At 37.6% G+C, this 18,532-nt stretch overlaps 1 protein-coding gene across 1 annotated transcript in view; it reads right to left on the bottom strand.

Annotated features, from left to right (window-relative positions):
• Window positions 1–18,532, bottom strand: part of LOC139946379 (scavenger receptor class B member 1-like) — a 44,279-nt gene that overhangs the window by 24,474 nt on the left and 1,273 nt on the right. The window contains exons 2-3 of the mRNA XM_071944025.1: window positions 1,907–2,253; window positions 874–1,031 (exon numbers count right to left, since the gene is read on the bottom strand). Of these exons, the coding sequence (XP_071800126.1) occupies window positions 874–1,031; window positions 1,907–2,047 (299 nt within the window). The 5' untranslated portion in view covers window positions 2,048–2,253. The remainder of the gene's footprint in view (window positions 1–873; window positions 1,032–1,906; window positions 2,254–18,532) is intronic.

Genomic DNA, 18,532 nt, shown 5'->3' on the forward strand with positions numbered 1-18,532 from the left:
TATTATTATTATTATTATTATTATTATTATTATTATTATTATTATTATTATTATTATTATTATTATTATTATTATAATAAATGTTAAACGCTACTACCTATAGGTCCCTAAGACGGATGGAACACATCACCTCATCCATGGTTAAAATTTAAGAGTTGTTTGGTCTAAGCACATTGACAGTATCGAATCAAACTGCATGTCCTTTGTCCTTTGTCATTTGCCTTTAGTCCCCATAGTCCTTTGTCCTTTGTCATTTGCCTTTAGTCCCCATAGTCCTTGGTCATTTGTCCATGGTCATTTGTCCTACTACAGAATGCTTGGCTGATCGCCAGAAGACCCAATTTAAACCCAATTTCTTCCAACTTTCTAAGACAAACCCACCCATATCAGATATAGGGGAAAAGAAGCTTTAATAACAAGTTCAATTATTAAGAGATATTTATTAATGCTTAGGTAAAAAGGACATACCCTAAAAAGCTTAACTGGTTTGTTGGCTTTTTTTTAGTGGATGAAGGGTGGGGGGGGGACCCAGGTAGTGACACAAGGTTGCATTATTGTCACTTGTAAAAAACACCTTGGGATTAAACAAACATTAGACAAGTAGTATTAGTGCATGTCCAGAGTGTCTGCTCATGTGTCAAATGTTACCAAGTGTATGAAGACCACAGAGAGAGAAGGACAAATCTTATTTCACTACTAGGCTTTCAAACATGGTCGCCTTGCAGGCCAGACAGAAGTCAATAATCTACTCAAAGAACCAACTTAAGTTCCTTGGTATCACAACATCACAAGATTATACAAAATTACCAAAAGCACAAGGTTTTACATTGATTGTATGCCCTTGGGGGAAAACAGTGAGGAACAATTTCTTACTTGTAAGAATAGGGTCCGATTTCGACGACTTCGGGCTCTGCCCCTTGCAACACTTCTTCTGGATTTTGCAGATCGAAGAAATAAAAACGAGTGTAAATAGGAAGCGTTGGATCCTTCCATTCTGTATATATGGCTGATTTGGGGTCTATGACCATCGTCTGGAGGAAAACGAAAGAGAAAAAAAAAGCAACAGAGAGAAAAGAATCAGATTTGCGTTGCCATACTCTCTCAATGATTTCATCTACATACATTATATGTACTTAATTGGAGGAACAGTAGTATACGTGTACACATTCAATACTCAGGGATGTATGTAGGCCCTTTGCTTTGTTTTTGAATGGGCAAGGGCACCTAGGCATTTTCTCCTTGGTAAAGGGCTCCCTATGAGGATATTGTAAATACAAGGGCACCAAGGCAATGACAAGTGAGCATGGAGGCAATCGCCTCTGTTGCCTCCATGAAGTATCTGGACTAGGGTTAGGGTTTGAGAGTCATCATAGAGGTTTAGCTGCACATTAAGCGAGCAAAAACGTGAACGTGTACAAAAAAAATTGTAAAAATCTCACGTTTTAAGCATGTATACGTAAAATTACCATTTTTCATGTTAGGTACGTACGTGCAGATCATGCAGATGTCATATGTGGGCATGAAACAAGCTCAAGGTGGTGACGTCACAAGTTTTTGACGTTTACATTCACGTTTTTGCTCGCGTACATGCAGCTACGCCTCGCTAATGCTAAAAAAGTCTGAGACTGAGATCCAGATCTTAGAGATACATTGAAATGATGAAAATTTTATCTTTTGATCACCCCTGGAAATGCATGAATTACATTCACGCATGCGTACAGACCCTGTTGGTTGGCAAATGTCATAGAGTTGTGCACTAAGCAGACGCCCAATCATGCCCATTACCTGCGTACAAAACAGCGCTCTTTTTTGCCAACCAAAATGTTAGTGCGCACGCGCTTTGTGCAATTGACATATTTCATCAAAGGGGTCCAGTGTCTTTAAGGGTCTATGAAATAATACTCACCTGATCTAAGATTGTGTCCATGAGGGCGCTGAATGAGATGGGAATGACGAGTCCTCCCATCAACACCATTATGATGCCGATTGTGATGGCAATCACAAAAGTTCTAGTTCTTAACTTGGGGCTGTCTTTGCTGGAAGTCATGGTGAAGATCTGGCTAAGTACACCTCGAGGTGATGTAGCTGTTTTTGAAGCTGTCTGGCTGTTGTCAGTTCCAAAATCGAACTACTGGCCAAGCAGGGGATCTTCAATTGTACAACTCAACCAGTCCTTACCTTTGGACCTGCCCAGTTATCTAACCTTGGGTAATAACCTTGGGTAGTTGATCATCTTTGATAATATTTTATCCTCTGTTAAAACAAACAAAAAAGTAAATCAATACATTAACTATAAAAGCAACATGCACGTCAAGGTCCAACTATCTGTTCTGTTATCACATTTCAGAGGGCAAGTTGTGAGCAAACAATGCTCAAATGTTATGTAAGGGGATGTTATCAAGAGCTTTTTTGCTACAGTAGAAATCATAGGGTGCCAATTGATAAAATGCCTTGGAGCCCCTTCAAAATTTTTTTTTTAATGAGAAGTCGCCTGACACAAGACCGGACGGCCACTTCAAAGTGGGGGCTACTCTTAAAGGAACACGTTGCCTTGGATCGGTCGAGTTGGTATTTGAAAAGCGTTTTTAACAGTTTGTTATAAAATGCATATGATTAGAAAGATATTTTAAAAAGTAGAATATAATGATCCACACAAGTATCACTCGAAATTGCGTGGTTTTCCTTTTTCCTCGTCGACTAACACGATCGGCCATTTATGGGAGTCAAATTTTTGACTCCCATAAATGGCCGACCGTGTTAGTTCGTAAAGTAAACGGAAAACCATGCAATTTCGAGGCAAATTTGTGTGGATTCATTGTATTCTACTTTTAAATCATCTTTCTAACCATATGCATTTTATAACAAACGGTTACAAACGCTTTTCAAAGACCAACTCGACCCGATCCAAGGCAACGTGTTCCTTTAACTGATTTGGGCTATCAACTAAGCCTTACTTATCAACTAAGCCAGATTGTCACCTATGTATGGAGCTGATATAGGGCTGGCAACCCCCCCCCCCCCCCCCTCACAGTCCACGTTAGGATGATGGCATGGGTATCGTCCACTAGGAGCCTGGCAGGTAGAGCAGAATGAACTGCCTTCCCCAACTTTGTATGAAGCAACTATGGTTACAGTGCCTTGGTGAAAGCCCAAGGGCAAAAGTGTCATGAACGGGACAACACCATTTCATGAAGCTGCTTATAAAAGCAGAAAATGATTGCTTTATTTCTTTTCGGAACCACCCCAACTCATTTAGAGATAGTCATTACATGGTGTTACCGCAAACTCTTCTATATCTTATTTCCACCATGCAAAGTTTCAAATCCTACTTTATTTCCTGCTAAGCAGAAATGAGTAGGATACCAGTCACAAATTGTACTTGTGGCATCATGTAAGATGTAGTTTGGCTTGTAACCTTTGTCTGGTAAGCGTAACTTTGTTGAAAGCCTAGCTACATTTCTGTGCTTAAGCAGTTCTATAAAATTGGGCCCAGAGCTTGGGCGGGTCCTGAGAACTAGACTGCTCCACAGTTACTCAACACCTAAATGAGCTGGATATGATATGATAATCCCTTACATGTTTTGTTCTTAAAGGCAGTGGACACTACTGGTAATTACTCAAAATAATTATTAGCATAAAACCTTTCTTGGTGACAAGTAATGGGGAGAGGTTGATGGTAAAAAACATTGTGAGAAACGGCACCCTCTGAAGTGGGTACTTTTAGTAACACGAAACACAATGTCCACAGATTTACTATTAAATTTACACCGTTTGAAGATAATGAAAGTAGAAAGCTTACCTTACAATATGACTTGCTGAGGTGCTGTGGTTTTTGAAAAATTAGTTTTTGTCACAAAAATAATTTCCGTCTCAGTTTTTACATGAATGAGACAACCTTCTTTTTTGTGACATTGTTTTACTCATTTCTCATAAACTACAGCACCTCAGCAAGTAATATTTTAAGGGAAGTTTTCTACCATCATAATATTCAAACTGTGCAAGTTTAATGTAAATCTGTGGACATTGTCTTTTGTGTCCTACAAAAAGCAATAATAATAATAATAATAAACGTATTTATGACATACTTTTTCCAAAGGATACAGAGCGCTAAGTTTTTACTGCAAGGTGAGTGGGACGAAGTTTGAATTATGAGACCTAATCCTTTATAGCACCATGTAATGGTTTGCAAGGTGCTGTGGCGCAATATGCTGCCATCCAGTAAGGAACACTGGTGTGAACCCCTTCTCTTTTTCGATAAGTGCACTGGGTTCTTTTCAGTGTGTTACACAACACACGGGACCAACGGTTTTACGTCCCAACGGAAGGACGAAGCAATAGTGGACACAAGTGTCACGACTGGGGCTCGAACCCACACTCTGCTGACCAGAAACACCAGAGTTTGAATTCGGTGCTTTTAACTGCTCGGCCGCGACACTTCCATAAGTACCCAGATCCTTTAATAGATAGACCGACCCTTAATTGTTGTGTTGTTCAGGAGTCCTCATTTTATGATGTTTATAATGACACTAGTGCCATATAACATTTTTTTTAAATAAACTTTGCTGATAGGGTTTTGTCAGAAGAAAAAGAAAAAAAAAACAGTATAGTACAAACACAACAGTCGTTCAGCTGAAAGGTTGAACAGTTTTATTTGAACAATCTGTCTTTATCAAGACTGCTGTATAAAGTTGTTTAGACAAGTTAGTCATACATTAATCTTATACACTGTGTACTAAGCAAAAAAAAAAAAAAAAACACAAACAGAAGTTATACCAAAAAGTAATTAATTAAAGAGAGTTGTCAAATTTTGTACTGACAAGATCGTGCATTGGAAGTGTAACCTGTATGCTGTTACACTTGTGGATTAAAACAACAATAGCTTTGGTTTTAAAATTCACTCGCATGTTTTAATCCCATATAAAATGTACACAATAAAACCAACATCTGAAAAGTGTATTTCAAAAATCCAGACAATATGACCCCAATTTGACCTTGTCTTAATGATCAAACCAGAAGTTGTTTCGCACATGACCAAGAAATATGACTTTGGCTTTACCATATTGACTCTTTGACAGATTAACAGTGAGTTTAGCCTCAGTTAATCTATTGTACAACACACCGCTGTCTAAGTATTCTTGCCAAGATTCACTGTATACAACAATATCGTCTATGTACATTCTGTATTGGCTAGATCTGATATTAGATGATTCATCGTACGTTAAAATGTCTTACAAAACTCAGCTACTGTCTTTCTTAAGTTCTTACGCATACGAACGCCAAATTTAATGAAAAAGCACACTGGCACCTTCAAAGCTTTATCTTCACTAAGTGCTCGTTTACTTATACTAAGTTCTAGGTCCCTACCTTGTTCAATGATTAAGTCATCTCCATTTTAGAGAAAAATCACTATTCAGAACGTTAGTTGATGTACAACTGGGGAGGACCCATCTACTTTTGAAACTGAGGCTTTAGCCTCACTATCCATGAAGTTTCAGAAATGTTCTCAGGATTCACAACTGGATAGATTTGTTTAAATAGTGACAATTTCAGTTTTGAAGTAAGCATGAAAGGAAATGTGGACATGGTTCTAAATATCTCATACATGTAGCAGTATGGTGACATCATGCTAGCGACAGCACACTTTTGTTGATAAAAACAATGTTGAATTTGCAAGCCGATTTTGTGTTAAAGGCAGTGGACACTATTGGTAATTGTCAAAGACTAGCCTTCACAGTTGGTAGATCTCAACATATGAATAAAATAACAAACCTGTGAAAATTTGAGCTCAATCGGTCATCAAACTTGCGAGATAATAATGAAAGAAAAAAACACCCTTGTCACACCAAGTTGTGTGTGTTTGGATGGTTGATTTCGAGACCTCAAGTTCTAAATCTGAGGTCTCGAAATCAAATTCGTGGAAAACTACCTCTTTCTTGAAAACTATGGCACTTCAGAGGGAGCCGTTTCTCATGATGCTTTGTACCATCAACCTTTCCCCATTACTTGTCACCAAGTTAGGTTCTATGCTAATAACTATTTTGAGTAATTACCATAGTGTCCACTGCCTTTAACTATTCAATACTTATATGGGACTTGAGTCATTGCATGGTAAGGCATAAATATTTATCAATATTTGGTTTGCAGTAACACCAAGTGTATATATTATCTACTCGCCAGGTTTGTCAAAGCTGCTTTTGTAGAAGTCTCCAGAAAAATCCAAAAAATCTACTCCACAGCAGTAGAATATATAGCAAGACAGTCCTCTAAAGAACAAACTCTACCTGGCAAGTAGATACACATGTGTTACCGCAAAAAAAAATATATATATTCAGTACTTGCGATTCATTCACTTGTTTGAGAACACCCAGTGTTTGTTGACTGACAAACACTTTAGCTTTAAGACGCATTCATTCGTGACTGAGCAAAGGCTGTTAAAAGCAATATGCACATGCTTTGAAATTCAAAATGACTGAGGCCTTATACCAGACATCATTTAAATCATACCTGCAAAACATGTTTTGACCTTACAGACAATAAATGCTCTGACAACAGTTTTTTTTCCCTTTCAAACAAAGCCTAGAGAATACATTAGCTGATGAAGTAATCAGCCGAGTGAAACCACTGCCGCAGTGTATCAATGCTAAAAGCACTTATGTTGCAAATCTTTTTTTGTAAACTAAGGCCAAATAAAAACCCTACATCCTCCTTTTTTCTCAACAAAAAAGGGAGGACCCTAAACATGTTTTATTTAGTTGGCCAAAACAATAATTTTTTTAAACATAAGTGGGTAAGTTTAAAGCCATTATACACTTCCAGTAAACAGTATTGTCCAAGTCCCACACTTCGTGTATCACAACTTATATATGAAATAACAAACCTGTGAAAACTTAGGCTCAATCGGACGTCGGAGTCGGGAGAAAATAACGGGAAAACCCACCCTTGTATCCGCACGTTTCGCCGTGTCATGACATGTGTTTAAAATAAATCCGTAATTCTCGCTATCGAGAATTGATATTGTTTTAATAATTTCTCAAAAAGTAAAGCATTTCATGGAACAATATTTCAAGAGAAGTCTTTCACCATTACCCTGTAAATTATTTGTAAATCTGTGAACTTTTTTTTCTTTTCCTGTACCGAAAGTGTATAATGGCTTTAAGTTACTTCCTGATTTTGTATCAATGCAAAGGTCCCATGATGCAAATCTGTTTTTGTAAACTTAAAACACTCATTTTACCATAAGTTTGTAAGTTACTTTGACCTTGTTGTTTCCTTTCTAGACTAGACTCCTGGGTTTACCATGAAATCAAAGTCGAGCATGCTGTCAGAGAGAAAACTTGGCAAAAGTCAATTACTGGTTAATTTCTTAGCTGTGACGAACCATGCGTTTCATAATTACTATAAAAAAAAATGGCAGCACCAAGTCTGGCTCGGTGGTGTGATCATGAATTTTTACATAATCTATACACTCGACCTACATTCTATTGTAAACCATCAACATTGATTGTATAATACAAGACTTGTAGAGCTGACATTATTGTTCAGACTGTATTTACACTGTATTTACTGGTTAATTTCTTAGCTGTGACGAACCATGCGTTTCATAATTACTATAAAAAAAAATGGCAGCACCAAGTCTGGCTCGGTGGTGTGATCATGAATTTTTACATAATCTATACACTCGACCTACATTCTATTGTAAACCATCAACATTGATTGTATAATACAAGACTTGTAGAGCTGACATTATTGTTCAGACTGTATTTACACTTTGTGTGATGTGATCAACCAAACCATAAACATGAAATAACAAGCTTGAAATATCCATTATGTGAGTAAGGAGAAAATAGTGAATAGCCATGCACAATTTTCAACATGTATTTGTTAACACATTGTCCTTAATTTAAGTTGTAACAACCGAAACCAACTGTTTCAGTTTAGTTTTTGTCAGTTTTCAGATTTAGTTTTCTGAAATGACTTCCTTTTAAGAGGGAAATATTTGAAATAAAAAAAACAATGAGAAAATCTACAAGAACCTGGGGTGGACCCTGTCACAAATAGCCTCGTCACAAAATAAAATATGTGCACTGAAGAAGATAACTCTGTCTCACCAATGTGCAGGCACTTCATTTTAAACTTCTGTAAATGATTTGGGGCATTCCGAAATGCTGAGAGCCTGAACCTGAACTCATTTTTTGCAGGGATTATTCAGCTAAGCCTATGGCAAAATCGATGGTTCGGCTAATTTGAAGGTGTGTAGAACCTCAATACAGTTTTAGGTTAACTGGTCTTTATATATTTGCCTTGTCACATCATAGAGCTCTGTCCTTGCTCTATGGTCACATGAGGCAACTTTTGCAAACAACTTGGACTGTTGGAGGCAACCATACATTTATTAATGCACTTTTGTTAGCATATTATGAGTAATTTTTAAAATGTCTTACGATCAACAAGCAAAACAAGAACACTAAAACATTTCGAATGCCTTTTTTTGTGGAGATTGCCTGGAACTGGTTGCCTCCTGTGAGTGACTGACCCTTAATTTGGCAGTATGTTCAGTTTTTGGTCCCATCATGGAGGTAGAATCAGCTTTTCAAGTACTCTGTTCATAAAAAGTACCAATACCAGTTTATCTGTAGGTAGACCCTGTCATAAACGATACTTGGTTTTAGAAATTATTTAGACTTAAGCAAGACTTGTATAATTGGATGTCATTGATATGTCATTTCCATTCAACTTTATGCCCAGATGAATATTACAATTCATATGGCCGGGATGTTTGCTGAAAAGAACTATAATATAAGTAGCAGTATGGCCATGAGGCAACGTGTTCCTTTTAAAGTTTTTTTGTATTAGATAAGAAATGAGTAACAGCCCACTTTTCAGGGTTATTGATTATCCCTTATTGGGGATTGGATGTGACAAACCCATGCTCTGGTCACAATGGAACACCCCTGTGATGCTCTGTAATGGAGCCAATGTAGTGATAACATTTAGCCTAGTGTAAATGCTTCAAGGCTGACTTTAGAAAACTACCCTGAAAGTAAACAGGCTTCCACATGCTGTGTTCCACTTAAGATAATAACAAGTTTTTCAGAGAAAATCATCTTTGTATATTGTAACTTGTTAAAGTCTATCTTTCTGTTCAATGTTAAAATAGGTTTTGGCTAACTTTGCTGCAATTTTTATGACAACTTAAATGCGACAAGAAAATAAGTTGTTGCAAACTACTCACCAACCAAAAGGAAGTATGGTAAATAAATGCAAACAAGTGGTAGCCTTGAAGGCTTAAATGACTGGTGGACTTCAAAATTATTGGATTCATTGCGCGACTAAAATTGGTCTAGCTACAACCCTGGTTATGTTTTCATCATGGAGGAAGAATGTTACATCATGGTAACATGATAATGAGAGACCTGGATCTGTTATGCAATATGATTGACCAGCACTGTCCTTGATCAAAAACAGTCAGCCCATCAAGACTATTCTACTAATGTGCCCTCAAATGCCAAAATCTGATATTAATATGGTTTGTTTACTCATTGTAAAAAATGTTACATCATGATGGTCACATGACATGACAGTTTTTTGTAAACCTTTTTTAATTCCAGGCATATGTCCCAGGCTTTTGTTTTGTTTATGTTTGTATTTTGTATGTGTTTTTATGCCTAATAAATATTTATAATAATAACAATAAAAAGAAGAATAAGAGTCCTGGAAGTCCCTCCTAATCAGTCTCCCAAACAGGTTGATGTTAGTCTACTGGTGACTAATAAAACAAAATCAGCGCAGCCAATCAGTTCTACTATTATGTGCCTTCAGAAAATCTCAGATCTGCTATTGATTATTTAGTCAGTCATTGTTATGTCACATGATAATAAGAGACCAATGGATCTGCTGTGCAATATGATTGACAAGCACTGTCCTTAGTGATTTTTAAGAGATAGTATCACACAAATATTAGGCATTGATCCAGGGCGCAATTTCATAGAGCTACTTTTTTAAAGCAAAAAATACTGCTTAAAATCCCTGCTTAAAAACAATGAGAGGGATACTAGTCACAAATTGTACATGTGACATGGTGTTTTAGCTGGTAACCTTATTCTGGAAAGCATTTTGTTTTGCTTTATTTTTAAGCTTTAAAACATAAAATTTGGCCCATGTTTTTGTTTAAAAATAGACTTAACCTCCCAAACAGTTTAGGTAAGGCCCTCTAAATGGTGACTAATAAATAAATAAAAACAGCGATTGATTTGCAATTACAATCAATGTTACATCTTTGTGAATTCGGCCCCTGAACATCAGCCGATCGCGCCAAACAATTCCTACACAATCGGCCGATCGCGCAAAACCATTCCTGCACAATCGGCCGATCACTCATAACCATTCCTGCACAATCGGTCGATCGTGCAAAATCATTCCTGCACAATCGGCCGACCGCGCCGAGCCATTCCTGCACGATCGGTTGATCGCGCATGCTCGTTGCCGAATGTTGCGCGATCGACCGATTGTTGCGCGATCGACCGATTGTTGCGCAATCGACCGATTGTTGCGCGATCGACCGACTGTTGAGCGATCGACCGATAGCTGCGCAATCGACCGATTGCTGCGCGACCAATAGATATATCAATAGCGCAGCGCGATCGGTCGATAGCGCAGCGCAATCGGTTGATCGCGCAGATTGACCGATCGCGCCCAACAGTACTATAGAGCAGGTAGTACTACATGTACATGTAGTGGGCATTATATAACAGGTTCCAGTAAAACTTCCACTTTTTCCTTCATTAGGAAACATAGTAATAGTATCTTATTCTTATTCTTATTATTCTCATATTAGTGTATGTCCACTCCGTTTGTTTGTCTGTTTCTGTTTTATTGTTTTGTTTTGTTGTGTTTTATATTTTGAATTTTGTCTCCTTTTTTTTTTTAATAATTGTTTAAAATAAATATACTTTTGTTGTGTTTAGGGGCCTTCTATTTATAAGCTTCAGCATCTTGTGTAGCGCTTCCACTTAGTAAGTTTTCATGTGATAATTGTTTTGTTTTCTTAATATGCTTATTCATGTAGAAATAATCGTTTCTGAAAACATTCTCAATTTCGAGTTACTGCCTTTGGTAACAAAAGTTCTTTTCACATGGTAAAGACGGATCACATGCGGTTACACCCCTAACCCTGCCTACTGCATCGAGGCCTTCACAGCTTTCTCCAGAAGACGATCAGAGCATACTGATCGCAACGTCGAGTGGAAACCAACATTTCTTTTAAGAACCACCCCAACTCATTAGAGATAGTCACTACATGGTGTTACCGCAAACCTTTCCATAAGGCCTTTCACTCACTTCATCTCCAGAATGATGTCTGTGCTCTATGGTTCAATCGACCGACCAAGGTCTTTTTCAGAAAATGTCTAGACACGCCATGCATATAATAGGCAAGCCTGTATGCTTCGTTTTTTGAAAGGGCAAGGATTCCAAGGCATTTTCTTTTGGCAATAGGGCACCCTGAAGAGATTGTAAATTTCTACTGAGAGCATTTCAAGGGCACCAAAGGCAATGGCCAAAGGGCATGGAGGCAATCACATTCTTCTACTTCTTCACAAGTGCTGCTCTATTAGTGAAGATTACAGCCTTTGTTGCCTCCATGAAGTATTAGGCCTCAGTGATAGGGCACTATAACTACCCTATGGATTGCTAAACATCTATATGTCTGAACGGATAGTGCACACAGTGTACGAAACTCTCAAAATGGCCTAATTTTGATTTGATTTCAAAGTAAAATATTTGCAAAAAAATACATTATAAAATACCCAAATAAATAAAAAGATAAACTAGACATGATTGCATTTGTGCACAAATGCAGAGCTGTTTCGTTAATAACAATTTAAATTTTGTCAACTGAATTTGAAATTTATTCTTTTTTTAAAGCAGTTATGACTAATCCAGGCCATTAAAAAAAAAAAATTTGGATTATACCATGTTCGGATAGCAATTTATTCGTTAAAGGTGCACAAATTGAAAAAATCATAAAATATCGTGTGATGACGTCACTATGACGTCATTTCACAATTCACGAGAGCTTGCCAATATCTAACAACCTACCAAGTTTCAACATAATCGCATAATTACTTAGAGAGTTATATGAGTTCAAAAAGTGCACCTTTAAGGCCGCGTCACGTGACCCCCAATGACGTCATTGATCTGAAACTTCACACATATGATGGCTGCCTGACAGTTAAGGTGTGTGTAAAATTTGAAGTGATTACAAAAAACTTCACCACACACATCTTCAAAAAGTCCATTTAGATGAGTTTTCAACCTGCCGCTCGAGGGTGCCGTTGCATTATGTGACGTCATTGGTATTTTTTTTTTAACTGCCCACCCTTGCCACACACTAACATCGTTAAAAGCAACTTCATATCTTTTTCCAATTTTGAATTAGAGGGCCACTTCCGGTTTCGACCGGATGTAGAGGTCATGTGAGGTCACGCACACGAAACAAAATGAAGACCTTATTTATCCCTCCCAAATCCCGCAAACAGAAACCTACGGTCTCTTGTGGCTGATTTGTTATAAATTTTCAAACATTTAAAATACAACACCTTTAAGATGACGTCACATGACTTCTGATTATGTCATAATGACATCCTTGTTTCGCAATGATCATTGCACCAATACCTTTCATCCGTGAAAATTTCATTGCAATTGCTCTTTGGGAACATTGCAAATCAGCACTTATATGAAATTTTTCTGAAGATGACAAATAAAAATTAAAAAAATAATTTGGATTATACCATGTTTAGATAGCATTTTATGACTTCAAGGTGCACAAATTTAAAAATCATAAAAATCATGTGATGACGTCATCATGACGTCGTTTCACAATTCACAAGAACTTGTCAATATCCAACAACCTACGAAGTTTCAATATAATCGCATAATTACTTCGGGAGTTATATTAGTTTAAAAAGTGCACATTTAAGGCCGCGTCACGTGACCCCCAATGACGTCATTGTTCTGAAACTTCACACATATGATGGCTGCCTGACAGTTAACGTGTGTGTAAAATTTGAAGTGATTACAAAAAACTTCACCACACACATCTTCAAAAAGTCCATTTTGACGAGTTTTCAACCTGCCGCTAGAGGGCGCTGTTATATTTTGTGACGTCATTGGTATTTTTTGTGAACTGCCCACCCTTGCCAGGCACTAACATCGTTAAAAGCAACTTCATATCTTTTGCCAATTTTGAATTAGAGGGCCACTTCCGGTTTCGACCGGAAGTAGAGGTCATGTGAGGTCACGCACACAAAACAAAATGAAGACCTAATTTATCCCTACCCAATCCCGCAAACAGAAACCTACGGTCTCTTGTGGCTGATTTGTTATAAATTTTCAAACATTTAAAACACAACACCTTTAAGATGTCGTCACGTGACTTGTGATGATGTCATAATGACATCCTTGTTTTGCAATGATCATTGCCCCAATACCTTTCATCCCTGAAAATTTCATTGCAATTGCTCTTTGGGAACATTGCAAATCAGCACTTATATGAAATTTTTCTGAAGATGACAAATAAAAAAAAAAATAATAATAATAATAATAATAACTAGAGCTAAATTGCATTTGTGCACAAATGCAGAGCTGTTTCGTCAACAAAAATTTCAAATTTCTCAACTGAGTTTTAAATTTGTTGGGTATTCAAAGCAATTTTACCCAATGTGGCATAAATAAAAAATAATTTGGATTATACCATATTCAGATAGCAATTTATGTGTTAAAGGTGCAAAAATTGAAAAAAAAACATAAAAAATCACGTGATGACGTCATCATGACGTCCTTTAATATTTCATAAGAACTTGTCAATATCCAACAACCTACCAAGTTTCAACATGATCGCATAATTACTTAGGGAGTTATATTAGTTCAAAAAGTGCACCTTTAAGGCCGCGTCACGTGACCCCCGATGACGTCATTGATCTGAAACTTCACACATATGATGGCTGCCTGACAGTTAACTTGTGTGTAAAATTTAAAGTGATTACAAAAAACTTCACCACAGACATCTTCAAAAAGTCCATTTTGAAGAGTTTTCATCCTGCCGCTAGAGGGCGCCGTTGCAATTTGTGACGTCATTGGTATTTTTTTTGAACTGCCCACCCTTGCCACGCACTAACATCGTTAAAAGCAACTTCATATCTTTTTCCAATTTTGAATTAGAGGGCCACTTCCGGTTTCGACCGGAAGTAGAGGTCATGTGAGGTCACGCACACGAAACAAAATGAAGACCTTATTTATTCCTCCCCAATCCCGCAAACAGAAACCTACGGTCTCTTGTGGCTGATTTGTTATAAATTTTCAAACATTTAAAATACAACACCTTTAAGATGACGTCACGTGACTTCTGATTATGTCATAATGACATCCTTGTTTCGCAATGATCATTGCACCAATACCTTTCATCCCTGAAAATTTCATTGCAATTGCTCTTTGGGAACATTGCAAATCAGCACTTATATGAAATTTTTCTGAAGATGACAAATAAAAATAAAAAAAATAATAATAATAATAAAAAAAACTTTAACAAAAACAAGAGCTGTTTCGCTGCGCTTCGCTACGAAACAGCTAATAATAAAAAAAACTTTAACAAAAACAAGAGCTGTTTCGCTGCGCTGCGCTACGAAACAGCTAATAAAAAAAACTTTAACAAAAACAAGAGCTGTTTCGCTGCGCTTCGCTACGAAACAGCTAAAAATAATAATAATAATAATAATAAAAAAAACTTTAACAAAAACAAGAGCTGTTTCGCTGCGCTTCGCTACGAAACAGCTAAAAACAGCTTTTTTTTACAAGGGTAGGACAACAAAAATTGAAGATTTATCTCCATTGATGGTCATCATGGATGAAAACAGAAAACTTGAAGGACAAAACACAACCAAATAAAGGACGGGCCTACAAAAGAAATGTTCAAAACCTTTAAAATTCAAAAGCCCATGAAGTAAGTAAATGAAGAACTATGGCCTAAAGATACAAAATAGATACAAAAAAGTAAAAATCTGAAAAAATTATTATGGGAAAAACCAACAAGGAATTTGTAGGCCTATAAACCTTTAGCTTCCATCCAGTGAAATTTCTGTATCCAACTGCCACTTTTTCATTCATTATAAGATTTGCTTTTAAACAAATGGTAACAATGAGTGAAAAGTTCACATCCATAAATATTGATTTACAGGCAGCTAAAATTTTGTCAACAGGCCCACTACTCCTAGAACATGGAGGTTCGTTCCGCTATCGTCTCCACAAAGCAGAACGAACCTCATAGTTCTGGGAGTACAGCAGCCGATTTCACGAAACGCTAGGATTAATCCCATCTCGAGTTAGGAGGAGCAACCCACGCTAACTTAGGATGGGTTCAATGCGTCCCAACGTCTTTAGTTTACGGAATTTAACTCGGAATTTAACTCGTCCTAATTCCTAAGATTAATCCTAAGTTAGGAAGAGTTTGGTGATGTTGACTGCATTGTCATTTTATTATGAGGCCTTTATTTTATCTCCCGGCTGCCCTCTGTTCGATGGTTCGATCATAGGGCAAGGACTGTTTTGGTTGCGATAACCTAACCTTCCCCCAGTCCCGACGGCGGGAGAAGGGTTACATTATCACAACTAGGACTGTTCGATCGAACGACCAGACTTGACTTGAGCCTTTATAGAGAAATGGTACTAACGGCACTAACCCGGCTAACCCGTGTTGTAGCCACGGTGGGCAGTTTTTGCCAAGCACTCAGAGAAAAATACATTGTACTGCCCAGTACAGATTAAAAAATATTGTCCACTGTGCACTTGATCTGAGACCCAGCTAATGATAATGAGTGTCAAACAAAGAGAAAGCATAATAATATAGACCCAGTAAGTAAGTGTTAGTACCATCACATGGAGCAATAAACTAGTTGCTCCATGCTGTTACTGGGGCACTGTATTCCTTATTTCAAAATTTTGACATAATCGGTCATATATCGTAGCGTCATACGTTATCGACCCTCACATGTTTTCGGTCCCCAACTTTGATTCCCGTTTAACGCGAAATTGTGCAAGCTGCACCGATGACAGAAGTCATGCAGTTTACTCACGGTCTGTATTTTCATCAGGCTTAATCATGCTGAGAATAAAGTTTCCTGTCGTTGGTTATGCTCAAACATTTATAAAATGATTGATTTTTGGTACTAATCACTAGTGCATTATTATGCCAACATTCAAATGAGTCAAAGAAACATCATCCAACCTCGAAAGTTCAAAACAAAATTACTATCTGATAGATTGAGTTTCATTCTGCTTTAGTCACTAGATGGATCACTTGAGGTGGTTACTATTTGGGATTCTATGGTGTGCAAATGTGGGGAAAATATTAAAATATTTCAAGTGAAAATGACAACAATTTTTTTTTGGATTTACTCATGCATACTGTAATAAATTCCAATAAGCGTAATAAATATTAAGTCTACATTTTTTTTTACTATCAACTTACAAATAGGACAAGCTTTCCATTGATACCAATTGTGTGTATGTGCGCTAAAAAAAAATGATTCAAATATATGACAGACATATGGTGGCCCCGAAGGGACATCGCATAACGCAAACGTGTGCGCACACGTATGCAATGTCGTAAAACAAATCGCGAATATATGCGCACACGTATACAATATCGTAAAACAATTCGCGAATATGTGCGCACACGTATGCAATGTCGTGAAACAATTCGCGAATATGTGCGCACACGTATGCAATGTCGTGAAACAAATCGCGAATATGTGCGCACACGTATGCAATGTCGTGAAACAAATCGCGAATATGTGCGCACACGTATGCAATTTCGTGAACCAAATCGTGAATATGTGCGCACACGAGTGCGATTTGTTTTGCAATGTCGTGAATTTTATTGCATACCATGTTGCATACCATTAGGATAATGTCATAGTTATGGATAATTTGTTACCGATCTAGGGAGTACTGTGGCGCTACAGCAGGCTCCCTCTGTAAAGCATGTGTATACCCAGGAACTTGGCACCAGGTCAAGGACGACCACACGCCTCGCTTGCCTCACAACAAAGACTACTGCTGCAATGACTACCGCTTATCTCACTGTTGGAAAGAAACCCCCAGATCATTAGACATTTTATTCAAAGGTATGCAACATGGTATGCAATAAAATTCACGACATCGCAAATAATATTCGCAGACGTGTGCGCACATATTCGCGAATTGTTTCACGACATTGCATACGTGTGCGCACATATTCGCGAATTGTTTCACGACATTGCATACGTGTGCGCACATATTTGCGAATTGTTTCACGACATTGCATACGTGTGCGCACATATTCGCGAATTGTTTCACGACATTGCATTCGTGTGCGCACATATATGGAATTGTTTCACGACATTGCATACGTATGCGCACACGTTTGCGATATGCGATGTCCCTTCAGGGCCACCATACAGACACCCTCCCCCCAAAAAGCAACGTTTAAACAAGCATAACTTTGTGAATAATGAACCTATGGCAATCATTTTTGTACTATCACATCACTCATGGGACAAGCTTTCCATTGATATCAATTTTGTGTAGGTGCTCTGGAAAAACCTCAAAAGTGCCGGACTCCCTACATTAAAGAGAAAATATCATAGATTGGTTTCTTATCTCCTGAAACCAAAAATTACTGGTCTGAAATGGGGGAAAACGGATAGTTATGAAGTGTGAGTGCATCAAGGGGGGGTGGGGTGTTTTACTTTCATGCCTTATGATATTTCTGGATTCTAATGAAGTAGCCATGATGCCTTAGGACAAAAATGTAATTAAATTTGTTAAGTAGTAATTGAATAATATTTTTGATTTATTTTGCACGCCATATTAGCTTCTGAATATTCAATAAAACATCAACCAATGAAAGGTGTGAAAACATATGACGTTGCTCCAATGTCTTGCATGCATAAGCACTGTTAATGGCGGACTGTCTCTCGCAACGTAAAACCAAAACTTTAAAAATTTCAACACACCACGAAGTGAAAGTGTTATTGTTAAAAATTTGGATAGATGATTTGAAGAAAAAAAAATTAGTTTTTGATTGTGAACAATTTTCCTGTTATCCTACTGAAAACACATGACACCAGGATACAGTACTACACTAGCTTGACCGATAAATGTCAAAATTTCAAAAAACGGAATACCATGTAAACATTTCAAAAAAAGGAATACAGCGCCCCAGTGAATGTCAGACAACTCGTCCGTCGGACAACTCGTCCGTTTGGACAACTCGATGGTTCAGACAGCTCGACGGTTCGGACAACTCGACGGTTAGGACAACTCGACTTTGAGACAACTCGACGGATGGCCAAGACAAGTCGACGGTTAATGTTGATCATTATTATTTACCAATTATTATTTATCACAAGAAGTGTGGTGTTCCAGTGAAGCCATACTTGCAGAAACATCTGTTAAGTGACTATCTCGAGACTTTGTGTAAAAAACAGACTATGAGATG

Source organism: Asterias amurensis, chromosome 1, assembly GCF_032118995.1.
Source record: "Asterias amurensis chromosome 1, ASM3211899v1".
NCBI lineage: Eukaryota > Metazoa > Echinodermata > Asteroidea > Forcipulatida > Asteriidae > Asterias > Asterias amurensis.